An 18,555-nucleotide genomic window follows, 5' to 3' on the forward strand; every position below is an offset into this window, starting at 1 on the left:
CCACGGACAAAATTATGCACTATACATTTCATTAAAATAAAATAAAAGCAACTATTTAAAGTGATAGATATGGATGGCATATCTATAGTATATATTAAGTCAATGCGGTAATATTTGTTATCTGAATCATAGGTATGATGATTGAAATCAAAGTTACACATTGATGATTTACAATTGATATATAATATACACGACTATGCCAATGAACTGTATTATTAATAATTACAAATTATTAAGTATATACCATCTCAATAGTAAAATTCAAAGTATTATAATTTAACTTGATAATATTGAGGTTAATGAAAATACACATCAAAGATACGCATCACTTCACGACTATAATTTTTCTTTTTAAAATATTGTTAAAGCATTCACACATCTTCAGGAAATATAATTTCCATTTGTTTAATGATAGGTACTATAAACAAATAATACCTAACGATGCGTAACAAATATTATATTATTTAACTTGATAACTCTTTATAGATTGTTTTATAGTTTAATTTTATGTCAAGACTAATCGAAACTATAATAAGCACCTGATTAATTATAACTCTCGGACGTCAAGTTGAATTATTCTATGTATATGGAGTAGGCTATCGTGTTTTTTATAATTTTCCAGTATAAGCTAACACTGGAAGATACGTTGGTTCATCCTGTATAATGTATGTACAAAAACTAGTTTTACAGACCATATTGAAGGTTTCAAAATCGCAAAAAAGTATATACAGCCACGATATGTGACACAGTTCTTCAAGTTTTTTACCATATAGATATGTAAATATTATGCTAAACGCGGAACAGTCATATATAAACGTTAAGCTGCTCGTTAACGCGACAGCTTCTCTGTATTGATACAAAAATGAGAGAAATTTAAATTAAAATATTCTTAAATATATACAAAATCATTAAATTGTTTTCAACGTTACGCGTTACGTTTAATTGAATAATAAAGAAGAATTTATTATTTTTTAACCGCGAAGTTTTGTTTTCTACTTCCATCGACGTGGGATTAAAAAACATTTTATAAGCGCGGGAACGAAAACCATTTACATTTTTTACATTAGATATTTATATATCCACTGTGCCGTGATTGAGTTGAGTAGCTGGATGTAATATTAGGCATATTCGCTTTCACAGAAAAAGTAATTTAGAGATTTGCTCACAATTTTGAGTATCTGAGTGTGGAACGTACAAATTGTCATTAAAAAATTCAATCTAACGCGAGATCAGAACGTACAAAAAATTAGTTAGACACTATACCCACATTTTTCAATTAATTAGTCGCACATAATATAATGGTAATAATTGTAACATGTAAAGAACAGTACAAAACCATTCGTTCAATAACTCAAAAGCTACATAAAAGATAAAACTAATTGGAAGTACCTATATGGCAATAATATATTTAATTTTTGTCACTTTATGATATAATATTTTGTATCTACACTATAAAGTTGACTTACTTACTATGTTATAAAATATAAATAGGTATAACAGGTAAATTATAGTTTAGTATAATAATATTAAAAAAAAAAAAAAAAACTTATACATTATATAATTTAGTCGTGTTATTCTATACATTGTTGTCCAAATACTCATAACTTCAGTGGTGAATTTAATTAGTTATCAATTACTCTTTTTATCATTATTATTTTGGTATAACATTTCTTATATTACAACGAGATAATACAATAATATTTTTATGAATCTGTGATAAACCACGATATCATCGACTAAGCTTTAAACTATGAGCCAAGACTGGTGATTCATACAACAGCTATGAGTATAATAATAATTATTGGACATTTTTGTTATGCTATTAAAACTCTGTCAACGTTTTAACACTAATATTGTTTAATTTTAAGATTTAAGGGCCGTAAATAGATTTTCTTTTGAATATCCTAGATCCCATTGAATTAATATTAATAAAAACTATAAAGTCATTACAGGAAACACATCAAAAGATGGATTTAAAAATTAAATCTACAGAAGCGTATAAACATTATTATAGAAAACTGTCTGACTTACTTTGTTTTAGCGTACGTCACAGTGGTAGTCGAGTCGTAAGAATGCGGAGTGACAGTGATGGCGTCCTCAGCATGCGTCGTCTGGTAACGGTTACGGTAAGGTCGCGGTCTGGCGGTATCCACCGTATCTGTCGTTACAGCGGTCGCAGTAACAGTCGCGGCAGTGCGGTCGTCGGGGTCGCCGTCAACCGTGGTCGTGACGAGATGGTCGGTGGTGGCGACGTCGTTGTCATCCTCGACGGTCGTGGAGGCGACGGTAGTAGAAGTAGTAGTAGTAGTAGTAGTAGTAGTAGTTGGATTGGTTGTGGTGGGCACGGCCGCCGTAATGGTAGTGCCGGTAGTAAGTTCATCGACAGGGTCCATCGTTTGGTTGTCCACGTCACTGACACCGACGCCACCCAACGGTATGTTCAATTGAAACGGTCCAGGGCTGTCGGTCTTCTGAGATGGCGGTTCTGTAGTCGTGGTTGTGGCCGGCTGATATGCAGAGGCGCCCGGCAACATCGGGAATCCTCCGCCGTTTGCGCCGGCGCCGTACATAGAATTCAGCTGCTTGATCAAAAAGTCCCACTGGGCCGCCTGGTTGATCTTGACCACCTTGACGCATCGTCCCATGCTGTCGGGCCGATAACCGTCCGAACACTTGTTGAACGACGGCGCGACGAACACCGACTTAGGCGTGATCCGCCGACCAGCCACGCCACCACCACTGACGCCACCGCCAGTGGTGCCCACGCCGCCGGTGGCCAGCAGTTCGTCCCTAGACGGCGGCACCAGCTGTTCCTCGATGATGACCCAGCTGCGGACGAACTCGTCCTCGCCCTTCTCGAGGTCCGCGGACGCCCAGCGGGACAGCAACAGCAACAGCAGAGCGCTCAGACGCAACGATCCGGTCATGCCTCCTAACCTAACCGACCGGGAGTCGTCTCTGCAATTCCTCCATATAACCACGGATGCCTGCGGACACAAAAATATTTGTATTTTACATTTTTGATATTAGTTAAAGGTATAGTTAGGTAAAGAAACACTATATATAATTATAATACAATTAATACCGTTGATATAATATCACAGTGGTATTTAGAACCCACTAATATGCGCGCGGTGTGCACAAATTGTTTGGGTAAATCAACATTACAAAAATAAAAATAAATAAATCTGAATTTAGAACACATTTCGAAAATCTAAAGAAACTTGATAGATTAAACCTGCAGACAGAAATAAGTATAATAAGTTTTAGAAATATACAAAAAACGAACACTTATACGATTACTTAAAAGAAAATCAGATTAAATAATTATAAGCTTCCTAAATAGCGGATATTTGTAAAAAATAATTCACTCAAAATCCAGTTTTAAGCAACTTCGAAAAATTTTATTCATTGAATTTCGCGCCGAATGTCCAAAAAAAAAAAAAAAATGAAAAACGTTTTTCATAATAGATAGTAGATACGATAAATATAATTGACGTCATAGTCATCGAATAAATTTTTTGTGACGTGGACGAAGCGCGTAAAATCTATTGGTTTACATAGACAATTTTACATAATAATTGCACATTATGTGCGCTGTTAAAAATATAAGATTTTATTTTCGTTTGATTGAATAAAATATGTTCTACTATAATAACTGAAGCGAATAATTATTGTTTTTGAAAATTATATACGTAATAATAGTACAATAATTATAATTTAACTAAAAACAGTCGAGTGATAATAATACAATTATTATCTAATGGACCGAATGAATCTTACACATTTATATAGCAAATGCATAATATAATGAGAACATTGAGAAGCAATAACTAGGTTCGACGATGTATAGTAAAAAAAACACCAGAAAGTAATTATCTATTGCTTTTATTCCTCGTTTTCTACGCTGTTTATTATATTGTAACAATATCACTATATACGATAAAGCATGTATAGTGATGTAATATATCATTCTGTTTGCAGAGAACTCAACGAGCCCCCGAAACATAATTGTACGGTCAAAACGATTATTGTTTTATTATTATCATCGAACAATCGCCGGCGAGCGGTGTTGTTGACACGATTTCTCGTAAGTATATCGTCTGCAAGGGGAAATTTAGGGGAAAAATATAAAAATCAACTAAAACAGAAGGAGACCGGAAGGTTAAGCAAGCACAGCCACCGGGTGCAATATATATCAGGTATATATTATAATGTATACAATATAATACATTATAACTTTTCAAGGACATGTTTTCTTATCTCGTGGACGCATACATTCTTATATATAATATAAATAAATAAACACTAGTATTAGTATGATACGGACTTGTATATTGTTTAACACGCCCTTAAAACACGATTATAACGAGAACTGTATAATACGTTAACATCGAAAAAGGTTATTTGGTTGTGCATACTATATATTCACACACATCTGTCGTAGAAATCACCTACCTAGGTTATACTACACCTTTAATACAGCGGCTATACGACGCGCGTTATTATGTAATTTCACAAGATCGGAATTTGACATGGAATTTACACTGATACGATCGTAATTTCGTGCGCAAACCCCTCAAAAGCCCGCCAATAAGCCAACGCCAAACAAACTTTTATTCTTGACGTATTTAAAATTAAATTTACGCTTTCATTTTGTTTGATGTTAATATATTAAAAAAACGAAATGACATGTAAATAGTTACCTGTATAAAAACACCACCCAACTGTAATTATCGACTTATAAATACAAATTATTATTTATATTCAAATATCTAATGTATAATATATTTTATTATATATCCCTAAATCTATAGTAAAATATTACATGATGGTAGTGTCATATTATAAGGTAGGTACAAAGTTTGTACCACAAATACAATTTCTACAGAAAAAAATAAAAATTCCTATCATTTGTGTTTACATTAGTTAATGTATCTTAAAAATAATATTTTTAGTAGTTTCTACAACTTTAATTTCAAAAATGTATTTACTTATAGCATTCTTATATACTTGATGAAAACTTGATTTAGCAGACTTGGTATAGTTTCGGGGATCTAAGTGCACATTTATGACCCATCCCTAATTACACCAATATATACACCAATATTTACATAACTTATAGTGATGTACTGTAGATATGTATAGATATCTTTTCTGATAAATATCAGCTGCCAGCCGGTATTTTAATAAAATTGAAAAGGGATACCTTTATTGTTTTAATTATATATAGGTATACTGTTTTTAATTATTTCATTTACAAGGCATAGAGGAGAAAAAATGTCAATCGAAACCCGGTCCCAAGTCTGTACGTTTCTTCTATACAATGTGTATACTTAAGATTAAATCTCACATCTTGCAGTACTATAAATCACGTTTAATCCGGACAGCGGAGCGAAAACTCACTGAACGCTACCGTGCACATACGCACACACAACACGATTTTCACACTCTCATTAAACTATTAAATATATACTTAATAGGTATAATACGTAATATAATATTTTTCCATTTAATCTGCTATCATACGTTAAAATCTAGTCTCATTGTATTAAAACTATTAGGTATATTGTCGTCGTGATAGGTAAGCGTAGGTACGACTATGATAAAAATAATAACTGCTAGTGCACCACAAACGTAAAAAAATAAACATTAGTACGCGAAAATTATATTTTTTATTATTACAGCCGACACAATTGGGGTAACGTGTAAAAAAATAGAGTGAGAACAACTTCACACAGTACTTATATTTTTTTTTCTCCAAAGAAAAAACAATCAGTCGGAAAACTTATTGCACAGGACTAGGAAAAAATCGTCTCCGATAACAGCGATAACGACGACGGCCGGATAACATTTGACCATACCCGGAATCACTCATACGTCAATCAATAGCAATCGCCTCTGTCGTTATTTATGTAACATACATAACAATACAAATTAAGTATAGTATATTATTGCATATAGCCATAGTAGTAAGTAGATCCATTTAAAAATAATAAGATGGACTGTATCGATAACACACGTTACAGAGCATTGCGCAATCAATTTTTATTTTTACTTCTTATACAATCTGAGACGTGAGTATGTGACCAACACAATAATTAATCATAAATCATAATATACGAGTATATATTATGTTTTCGTAGACAAGCAAAAAAATGTCAGCAACTTTAGTTTTTACAAACGTATCAATCCGGGTGTCTTTATTTCGAAACGTTCACACTCTCGATGCTTATAGTTTAAGAGGACGTTTATAGAAGTGAATTTATACCTACTATTATTAAACTTAAACTTTAAAATATTATCTGTTTAAACGATAGTCTTTTACAATACTTTGAATTTTTAAACAATTTATAATAAGCTTATATATAACTATAAATAACTTATAAATAAAGATTTAAATATTGTAATGTACATAAGTCCTAAATAGGCATGTAATTGAAAATAATAACTTGGTTTGTAACATTTTTTTAAAACTTTATGTACAGGACCAACTTTGTTCTGTGCGATTTTTTTGAATTTTTTTATGAAAGGACGCTGATTTCAAAATAACGTGAAATAATGGTATGGTGGAATAAAATCAATTGAATCTAACAATAAATCAGTTATTGTTATAGATTTTATAATAATTTAACCATCGAAAAAAGCCTCGGTAGAGTATAATAGATAAACACTTCCTAAGTAATTTTTATAATAGGTCACGGTTATCTGTTTTCATCGGTTCGTATATAAAATTAAAAATTAAAAAACAGCGATTTCGCTGTACAGTTCATAGGTACCCACGTATGTTTGACAGCGACAAGCCGACAACATAATACGTTTGGCTGACATCCTCCCAATAATAATCAAAACACGCGATCCATCGGCGGTCACGCGCGTCTCGGCCCAGCGTTGAAGTAATAATAATTAATAAATGATAAATAATAAATAATAATAGTGCACGCCCGGCTCGTCGTCGTGTGGACGAATACGAATCGGAAAGAAAGAAATACCCATTGCTCATACGTGTTTCTGTGACTCGCGTCCGGGTGTTATGTCAACGGACTGCACACCGCACGACTTATGCTCTGGGGTCCGTATCTAACCGCCGCCCAAGTTCACACAATATTATATCATGACAACCGTAAAAATAATGCGCGATAGTGATAATAAACTGCAATAATATGTAGCGAAATGGCCATGAGAATTCCGCGTCCGCCGCCGTCATTTCCATAATAATATTACGCAAGTCTAATGTCCTTTTGAATTTCTCTCTCTAGATCCGTCTCTCCCAGCTGTCCGAGAAAGAACCCATCATTATTCGATACGGATACACCCAGATCTATAAATACAAGTAGAGGGTATTTTTTCTATTATTCTTATTAATTTATTTTTTAGATTTGAAAGTAAATTCGATTTCCGATTGTTTATACAATTTAATAATTATCTAAGTAAAGTATTAACCTACCTATGGCGAGCGGAGTGGCGCGCCAAAAATGTACATGATGTCCCCACTTACTACGACATTCAATTCCACTCATCTAGACTTTAAATGCCCATAAATAATCGACTGTTAATAGAACGAAGGTTATGTGAGGCTTATTCATCAAAGTTCTCAGAAAAGTATTCTACTTTCCGAATATTAAATTCAAAAAAATAGTTTTGATAGTCTTTAAGTCGTTTAATATAAAGCTAAAATGATATCATTAAATTACTAAGATATACGGGGTGGTCGGATGATAAAATAAAAATCACCCTATGTATCTAATAAATAAACAAGCACGTAAGGTCAATAATACAAGTAAAAACCCAATTTTGATATCACATTACGTTGACCGTTCCTATTTTTTGATAGACATTTAATTTATACTATTTTACATACTTTAAAAATAGTGTTTTAGAATCCTAAGAAGTAATTCCTCATTTGGGCTTATTCGTTCTCTGAACTTTCATCTCCTGAGCTCATCTTAAGATAAATCGCTTATTATTATTGTCCGCTGTACACAGGTTACATAAATAAGTTTATCCAAAATAATAGATAAACTGTGATAATATTAATACTTATGTTAAATTATCCTATAAAAGGCACATAAGTCTAGATTATATATTAGTAATACAAACTTTTTATATAAATATACTCCCACTACCCGAAGATATTTCGATAATAGTAATTATTTATAAGCTTCAATATTATAATAAAATAAGGTAAAGAAAGTCTACGTTCCAAGCCCTAATAATAATTATAAAGTGCTTGATTGTAACATCCTAACTAATATATTATTATAATGTAATATTTTATTCATAGCAACGCTAGCCCCTATTTTTGTTTTACTATGAAAGATTAAATAAATAAAAGAAAAAAACACCCATGCACACCTAGTGTAATGTAATATATAATATATATTTATGTAATATATTACATACAAATACTTGTACTTAGTACTATCTCTAATACATTTAAAGAAAAGTACTTATACAGATAAAGTGTAGGTATATATGTGTGTATAGGTACCGGCGGTACCGCCGATCAATTATTAATTTATAACGATCTCGCGCTCGACATATTTGGCTCAATGACCCTCCTCTTTTCCCGTCGCACTAATAATATCATTAAAACGATTTTTAGAGAGACTGTCTGTATGCATGTGTATATAGATGCATGTAAACGCACACGCAACGATGGACACGAAACAGTAGGTGCGAAGGTCTTATGCCGCGGGCACGATATTATTATAATATTTTTATTTATTATTATTATTAGTATTATACATGCACAGAGGCACCACCTTTCGCCCGTCAATAACAATATTTTATACACATACGTTGCAGCTGCGTCATTGTATGTCGCGTTGACGAGTTTTTGGCACAAATTTTCACTGTTTTCTCAAGGTTAGGTCTTTTGGGACCGTATGTTTTTAAGGTTATCGTTTCAACCGTTGTGTCTATTATACGCAAACTTGAAACTATATAATTTCAGTTATTTTTTTCAAAAGCCCGTTATATATATATGTATTCGTACATATTATATTATATAAAAGCACTCGTGGGGGTTTACGATAAAACATTTTGCGATTGTTTCCGTATAGATTATTAGATTATCATGGGGAATAAGAAAAAATTCTAACGGATGGCAAATTGAGTAAAAATATATAAGTAATACATTTAACATATTAAGTACCTAGGTACTATATATATACAAGTACACAAAAATGAATAGAAACGTTATTACCGATAAAGTCGTTGTACATAAAAGTGAACGTTTTTCACAGTTATAATTCGTAATTATTATTATAAAAATGTTCAAATACGTAAATAATAATAATGTATATACTTAGCTCAAATTTAACATTCGTTCATTAAATAATTGGCGTGAAAAATTACTGGATATGATGATGGAATTACTATTTATTATTATAATACACGTTGCTCCTTTTTTTCGCTTCTCGATTCAATTTGTAATTGTTTTTTTTTTAGCTAAAAAGCAAAAAACTTAAGATGTCGACATGTCTCCATACAAATAGTACTAATGATATCCGCCACGATACAACTATATACTAGATATGATAAAAACGTTAAAAATTCAATACAAGCCTAAACTATACATTATCAATTAAATTTCGTCACACACGAAAGTATACAGAGGAATAATTTTTAGTTAAAATAAATAAATAAAAACTGTTAAAACTTAAACTATTGCAGGGATGTAAACTTAAAAGTATATAAATTTAATTGGATCAGGCAAAACACGGGCGACAGTTTAGATATTGTGGATGGTTAATTATCAGTCGGCGACATTCGAATTTCAACACGTCATTTAAAATGAGTTTCTACAATTTGAATAAATGTAATGATTAAATTCAAGTTTAAAAAGTTGATTAACATTTAGAATTTTTATCACAAGAACCGCAAACGTTCGTTAATACGAATTGGTATGCACGAAGTTCAAAATTCATTTGCAGAACTAACAATAATATGATGATTGTTTTTAAAAATAAACCGTAAATTCGCACCAAAAGTTGCTATTATTATTTATTATGTGCAAATGTGCAATGTGCTACACTTTGTTTTTACCAATTGATAACGATTCTCTCGGGAGTTCACGGTATACCCACCCACAGACTCACCACCCCCCATGATATAGATCTTACGCGTACACACAATAACAATATTTTATACGTCAAATACATCATACAATACCTATACCTACCTACTCGTTGGTGGTCGTACACCTTTCGCAGGAATTCAGTTTCTTCTATATACGTTTATAATAATGTTTTGTTATTGTTATGTTGCTGTTTATGAAACACAAACGTATTTCAAAAACACCGCATTTCCGTCTACCCCGTATAAAATGCACCAGATGACGCATACGTGAGCGCGCCGACTATGTTGACATAATGTATTAGGTACATTTTCGTTTCGTGTGCTGTGGCGTGTATTGTGTGTTTTATTTCCTATTCTTTATTTTCCGCTTTTGACATAATAATACCAATTTTTCGGACAGAAATTCAAGACGAACAACCCTCGTCATCGTGCCCTTAAAAATTATACCATTTATACGTCATACGCGCTAACGAAATTTTATCATGACGATCCGCGCCCTCGATTTCGAGCCAAATAATATATATACGTTGTATATACAATGTCATAGCAGACAATATATTATTATTTATTATACATAGTAAATAATGTCCGAGCACCGATATTATACAACTATAATTACAATAGAGAATTATATAATGACCTAAAAGCAAACTAAAAAGTATCAACTAAATTATGACCATTTAAATAAAAATAATATCATTAAACAACAGTAGGTTTTTATTTTCTTCAATCTGAAAACTTAAACAAAACATTTTTCTATTGTTGAAATGTTTAACACTGTGTAAGCTATATAAATATCCAAAACCCTATAATAGACATAATTAAATTGTACGTTCGTTATTATTATATCTCGAAATACGTTTTGGTATACAGTATACGGTATATTGTTATACTATAGTCTATATTCCAGCAATTTTTTGAACCAACCAATTTAAAAGCATATTATAAACATCTAATTATTATTATATATATATATATATTATATAAAATGATAATTGTTTAGAGTTACCTACTGCCGACATTTTATGGTGGAAATACACGCATACGTCGACATGTCATATATGTTACGAGCAAAGTAAAAAATCGAACATTGTGCACAGTCAAAGTAAGGAGAAGTATATCTATTTAGAATTTTAGATACATTTTCTTTAAATTCCTACCAAACCCGTAACATATTATGTACAAATATAATAAGTATATACACGTTCAAACCTATATTTCAACGGCGTGCAAATTATGAGTATATATATATATATATATCTGTCAGTCGGAAGAACGTCACACGATACATGACGGTCGGATAGGAAAACAATTGTTTACCAATTTAAACGTATTTATATGTTACGGTGGCAATCATAAAATAAGAAACAATAATGACGCGATACGAATTAATCGTGATGATGGTCATGGTTCAAACCAAACAAATAATTGCAGAATCCGGATAACTATATAAATTATATGTATGATATTTTTTCGGCGGCTAAGAATACTAAGAATATCCATCACCGCAAATAACGGTAATAATTAATAATAATGATAATAATAAAAATTGTAGTTTAAAATGTTTAAATGAATAGGCAACATATTTTATATTATATTATTAAAAATACATTTGTAAATTTTCTTTATTTCAGGGCGATATAAGCAGGATGCGGCAGCTGGAAGTATGATATGGGCAGCTGGGACGAATGAAAAAAAACAGATGCTAATTTGAACGATCCGATTACGGTTAAATTATTGCCGAACACTATTTATACATGCATGTACATTACATAAATACATTGTATATTATGAGCATGTGTGAGTGTTAAGTATACGCAATCATGATATTTCGCGTGTTGCTGTTTATTTGTAATTTTCGTATTACTCTGAGTTGATGACCTTCAAATAATATACGTTTTATAAGTGTATAACCCCGGTCATTTGCGAGTATTCGATCGAAAACAGAAAAACCGACGGGACACGAGCAATGTGTAACGAAAACGACAATATTGAATTTATCCGCACAGATTATTCAAGTCCATGTACCTATCTACCTATAATAACGTCAATAAGGTAAATCTGTAATAATAAACTGCAGATATGCGATAATTTATCCTCAGACTCCAGGATATTGTTGTAATATTTTTTGCAAAAAACGCGTACATATAGTCACGGAGGAGGGGAGAAGAGACAAGTTCTAGTATGTTAATTTTTCGGGACATTTCAGCTAATATGGATTTACTACTATTAATATGCGACAATCAAACTGCAGAACTTGCAGCCTATATGGCCGATCTAGTAATCTCTATATAAGCCTTAGGCCGGCTAGTCGACGATAATTTATAACATTTCATACACAATTAAATGCATCATCCGATTATCTTGCATAATATAATAATATTCGTATACATAGATATAATAATAATATCTTATATACTACGTTTTTGAAGACCGTGTTCGAGTCTTGCTCGTTTTACCGTATTCAAAACACGTGTAAAACGGATCGTTGACATTTGCATACGAAATTACAAAAGACGACGTTATAGCAAAGTTCACACCGCGCCACCGCCAATACAAGCCCCACAATTATAATATATATACATATATAGACTACATAAATAATTGTTTAGATCTCTCCCTCTATATTAATATAATAAATGTGGCCGTGAAACGGGTTCGACGTGCTAAATTTTATTGAACGATCTTGTAACTATATGTACTATTACCTATTAACTACATACGTATATACGTACATAATTTATTATTAAATATATATTATATATGTTATATGTTTGCAAGACTAATTAATTATTTTGGAGCTGCTACAAATACAGTATGCCAAATCTACCTGGTATATAGTTATGTACTTTCAAACTATAAAACGTGTTCGTCATATAAACTTTAAGAAATATAATTAAACTAGCATGACGTATAATATAAATATATCTCTAATTCACTCATTTTGAAAAATGTATGTTGTACATACTGTAAATACTTTTTTTAAACAAAATCAAAGTTTAAAAACTACGACACACACTCATTGCAGGTTATTAGCATATAATATGTAAGAAGTACCTATACTTAAAGTAAGTAGGTATGTATATATATATATATATATAATATTATTTATGACTTCCCTGACAACAAATATGTGCAAAGTTTTTATTTAGAACATGAGAATCTAGTTTTCTTATGTAGTTATGCCTATTTGTATATTTATTCGTCATGACGAATGTTGAATGTTTCCATTAATACATTTTTGTCCGCGAATTCTTATTTGGATTTATTCGCCTTGAACTGCCTTGAACAGTCGAATACAGTTCACATATTATCTCATTTAAAAATATTTTGTAAGCTCACACGAATCATTATCTTAAACTTTTATTATTAAATTATATACATTTTTGTTTTCTTATACAAATATAGTACCTACCTAAATACACAAATAATAAAGATATTCTGGTATCTGGTTAATTTGTTATGTTCATAAATTACAATTACACTTATGATGATTAATTTAAATATGTTTATGTTACAATATCAATTTGTTGGTTTTATTACATATTATCTATATACATGAGTGAACAAAATTATATTATATTGAAACTAAAGCTAAAAATCAAATATATTAAGTATAAATAAAAAGTTGTATACAAAATATATGGTTTTTTCTTAGACGTATTTCACTAAAAACCTTTGTGAGTTTAAGCTATTGTTAAAACGTTTTTAACCGCAATTTTGTATTGTTATACAAAACAATTTTGACAAACAGCCAATTTATTTGTAGATATTACAATTCGAGAAAAATGTGTGAAAAAGAGTTCTAATTTTTTTAACCAAAATATAATAAACACACTCATATAAGACATAATAAACCTACCTATACGTAAACAGTAAGTATCAAATAACGATGAGTTAAAAACTAGAATTATTGAAATTTTTATTTATTACATTGCAGTATTAGTGAGACAAACGCACTTTAAAACGATTGTTAGAATTAATTAAATATAAAAAAATTATTCGATTATAATGATTATAATAATTTATAACTTAACTGATTAAAATTTGCATTATTTTTCAAATTTTTAATTAATACTTTGGTGAAAAAATATCATTGTTACACTTAATAATATTATATCGCAAATATTTGCTGTTATATTGTTTCTTAATAAATGTATTAGGGCAGAGCTATCGCAGTGTTTTCTGTCATCAAAATATATACTACTTACCTCTAACCCATCCTAATTTAACATAATGTAAAATTAGGAGATTGTGTTTATATTATTTCGGCCTTCGTCCGCAAAAATGCGGGTTCACCAACGTTTTTTGCTGCTGATAAAAACATTATATGTATAGCTGCACCCGCTATTGGGTACTGCTACTCTATCCAGTAAAAAACAATGAATTTTGATTTCGACAGAAAATGCCGTGAATTACACGGTGGAAAACACTGTTACTCTGGTCTTAAATTCGTAAATCGTAATATTTTTAGTATAGCGGTATGTTTAGGTTCTTTATACTCATTAGTCATTTTGCATTGACATAATAATATAATAAAGTATTACGTATAATAGCAATATTAGGATTTTACTTACAATTTTCACTATGAAGTAATATCGATTTCTGTCAATATTATCTGGTGTCTCATTCACCATCCCCAATCTAAATGCGTCACGGTTGGATCGAAAACCACTAGAAACTACTACCATACATTTAGCGAGATTCACGAATGGCAATGAAAAAACTTGCGTGGGTGGGCCGGACAAGACAACGGTTGGCGATCAAATACACGACGCCGGTGGCCGAGGAAATGCGCGGGAAAAACTATACACAGTTTATAAGCAGTTATAGAGCCCATGGTCTTCTAGATTACCAGTCGAACAGGTGAGAAAAAAAAAGAAGTATTATACGTATTTATACCCGAAACCTACGGCGATGGGGCTACACGTCGCGCGTTGCGCAATAAATATGATATAATAGTATCAGGATGACACCGCGGTGTTCGCATTGTGTTAGAGCGTGAAAAGGATAATAAATAATAATATGTGAACTGCGTCAGTTGAGATGCGTTTCAGGATCCTATAACCCAGCCGGGTTCGAGATCCGCACTGCGAGGCATTACATGTTATTGCGTTAAGCGTATAGGTATAGTATCCACATTTTGCGAGGCGAATATATACGCACGAGTATTATATTATGTAATCGTGATGCGTGCAAAATCATTTTGATATAGTATTATAATATATAATATTATTTTATTATTTACACATTGCTTATGAAACGGTATAATACTCGAGCCTGTAACATCCCACCGTCAATTTACGATATGAAGTATCGTGTTTTCACCATGCTTCTAGATCCTTATAGATCCATAATAAGGGAGTATACCTAATACATTTAATCTTGATTAACGGTATGTATATATTTATACATAAAACCATTTTGCGAGTTCAGTTTTGTCAAAATAGACGCTTTTTTACGGCCTACTTGGTTTTTCTCAAAAAAATAATGATAAGGAATTCCAATATCACGGCAGATAAAATGAAAATCTCAGAAATTAATGAACAAGTTACCTTCTATATTTATTTTATCTATATAGATGACTAGCGTCCGTAACAAGTGTTATCATAATAATATATCGTATATAGAAACAGCTTAAGTGCCTCTAAATCCAAAGTGCGGGTAAAACAAAAATAATATATATTGATACAATATACCTACGTTTTAATGAACACAATACCAAGATAAAGTTTTTAAGAATGATTAAAAAGTAAAAATGATTGACATAAATTTAAACAAACAAATATAATATATTACGATATAGGTACATTGTAATAATAATAAAGAAAATAGTTATCATAACATTGATATTATTAGCCAACAATTTCTTCAAAATATTTTAAATTATGAATACTGAATGATTCATAAATATTATGTAATATAGCAGATAACTCTACAAGTAATCGTAATAAATAATAATTATATTATTAACTAACAGTACTTTTATCACAATTTAAAATTTTTTTTGCGTTCCATTTTAATTTTAATTTTTTATAAAAAAAAAATAATAATTTTAATAAATTATTAAAATTAACTAAAACGTTTCGGACGGATTAGCGAGAAATATTTCGTTACCGATTATTAACGAGGAATCCAGTGCTTAATTCAAGAATAAACAGCGGCGACGAATGAACTACAATAGTAGAATGCATATAATTTTGATGTGACGTGTTGCTTCGTTTTATCTGTATAGGTTAAATATATATATATAAATATCATGTATGCCCAAAGACCATACTAATACGAAATACGATTGGCATCAAACCATATTACCGAATTAGTAATATTTATGTACGAATCTACTGCCGTGCTATGCATTAACGTGCGAGTGATGACAACGAGTTCGCGGTCGGCCACAGTATACAGACGTTTCAAATACGAGGACCGGTCTAGAAAATGGTGGAAAAGGACGCCGCATGTTCGTCGACGAACCAGAGCATGACGGCCGGTCGTCGTCATAAAACGCTCCATCGAGTTTAGAAACGGCGACGACAACGAGTGACGACCGCCGACCTAACTATACATAATATAATAAGTCTTCGACACACGATCCTTCCTCCTTTATTTTTGTCAGCTTTGTTGCCGCGGGTTATCGTCAAGGGCAAGTTCGCATTTCGTCTCTACGACCTCTCGCCAGCCAGTGATATGAAGCACGAATATTTTTACTATCATTAATATTTTACGATATAATTATTACGTTATTGTCCTGTGTATTTTGTATCTGTGTCACTTCCGACGAAACGATGCGATGGTTCGAACCTGCTGTTTATACGTCAATCGCTATTTTGTCCTCTACTTTATTCTTTCCCAATAAAATTATTAATTTCGTTTTCGACGAAACAAATATAATACAATAATAATAGTGACGTTGCATACGTGCACCTGCCCTATACTGTCCGTTCTTCAGAGTACTCGACGAATTCTAAACAATCGAGAGTATTCAATATAATATTATTATTATTATTCCGTTTATATTTTTTCGATTTATTTCTTTTATATTAATTTAAACCTACAAAAAACTTATATTATATTGTGATTAGTCATATCGTTCGTTACGATATCATAAACCTTAGCGCACATTTTTCAATTATCGACGTTTTACTATAATATTATTATCATATTTATAATACCAATTATAATATAGAGTAGACATTATTGAATATTGAGTGTCACATGACAATATATAAACGCATTATAGCCTATCGACACATATTTTATATTATATTCAATGAAATATGCGCCTATTAATAATTAATGAATTAATGGTTTTAAATTGAAAATGAAATAACATATTCTCCAAAATGTAGACAAAATGAATATTTATACATAGTTTTTAATAATCCAGAAAAGAATTTCGATAAACAAATTACACATACAATATTAAATTATAGATAATCTAGTTTAATGAAAAATAAAAATGTTATGATTTAGTTATTGCCAATACCCTCAAGCAAAAACTAGGTTAGACATATAGGAACATGCGCAATTGTTAGTGGTATAGAATTTCATAATTAAAACTAAAACAAACTATAAAATTTATTTTTATAAAAAAATGCATCATATATTTTTACGCTATTGATACTTGAAATTTAAATCAAGTATCAACTATAAACACTAAATAAATTTAATATATTAAGTTTACTTGGGTATTTAAATTCATACAAAATAGTCATAATAAGGATGGGTAGGGTATACAGGGTATATAGGTATATTGCATTTTCGGTTAGTACATTTTTTCGTACATTTTGACTTTGAACCGTTAGTTTTTAGTTGTTATCAAACTTTACTAAATACTTATAAATTTTGCACTTTTATATTATAATGATAATAAATTGGTAATTTCCTATATTTGCAACTTTTGAAAATAAAATACAGAATAGCGTTTGTAGTTGGTTGGAAGATCATTGAAGTATATAAACGTCGATCCAAAACTGATACTTATATTACTGAGTATGAAAATAAAATATGTTTAAATTTTATTATTTTTATCGTAACAAAAATTAGCAGAATATACAAAAAAAAAAAAAAATCATCCATCACAAATATTTAAGTTTTAAAATTAATTTTAGGAAAATTAAATCAGAATTTGATTATTAAAGCTCAAATATTGTCACTCTGTTTTTGTTTTATACAAGTACATTTTAAATTTATTCATGTTAAATATTGTTTAATTTTATAATTTTTTTTTTTTAATCATAGTTCTGTAATTTGTTTTTATAAATATGTAATAATTATTCAAGTTGTAATAAGAAAATTTATATAATATTATTTGTTTAATAAAATAAAAATATATTTTTTGTAATAGAAGTATTTATGTTTTTTTTTTTGTGAAATATAGCAACTATCAAAATAACTTCGTGGAAATTAATTAGGTTTAATATTTGCAGTCTAAACATAGTGCATATGTTATATTAATGTATGTATAAATTA

General features: G+C 30.6%; 1 protein-coding gene across 1 annotated transcript in view; it reads right to left on the reverse strand.

The window, feature by feature from the left end:
* The window catches only part of LOC132929680 (AF4/FMR2 family member lilli-like), a 63,937-nt gene that overhangs the window by 2,793 nt on the left and 42,589 nt on the right, over window positions 1–18,555 (reverse strand). The window contains exon 2 of the mRNA XM_060995200.1: window positions 2,032–2,987. Within this exon, the coding sequence (XP_060851183.1) occupies window positions 2,032–2,927 (896 nt within the window). The 5' untranslated portion in view covers window positions 2,928–2,987. The remainder of the gene's footprint in view (window positions 1–2,031; window positions 2,988–18,555) is intronic.

Source organism: Rhopalosiphum padi, chromosome 1, assembly GCF_020882245.1.
Source record: "Rhopalosiphum padi isolate XX-2018 chromosome 1, ASM2088224v1, whole genome shotgun sequence".
NCBI lineage: Eukaryota > Metazoa > Arthropoda > Insecta > Hemiptera > Aphididae > Rhopalosiphum > Rhopalosiphum padi.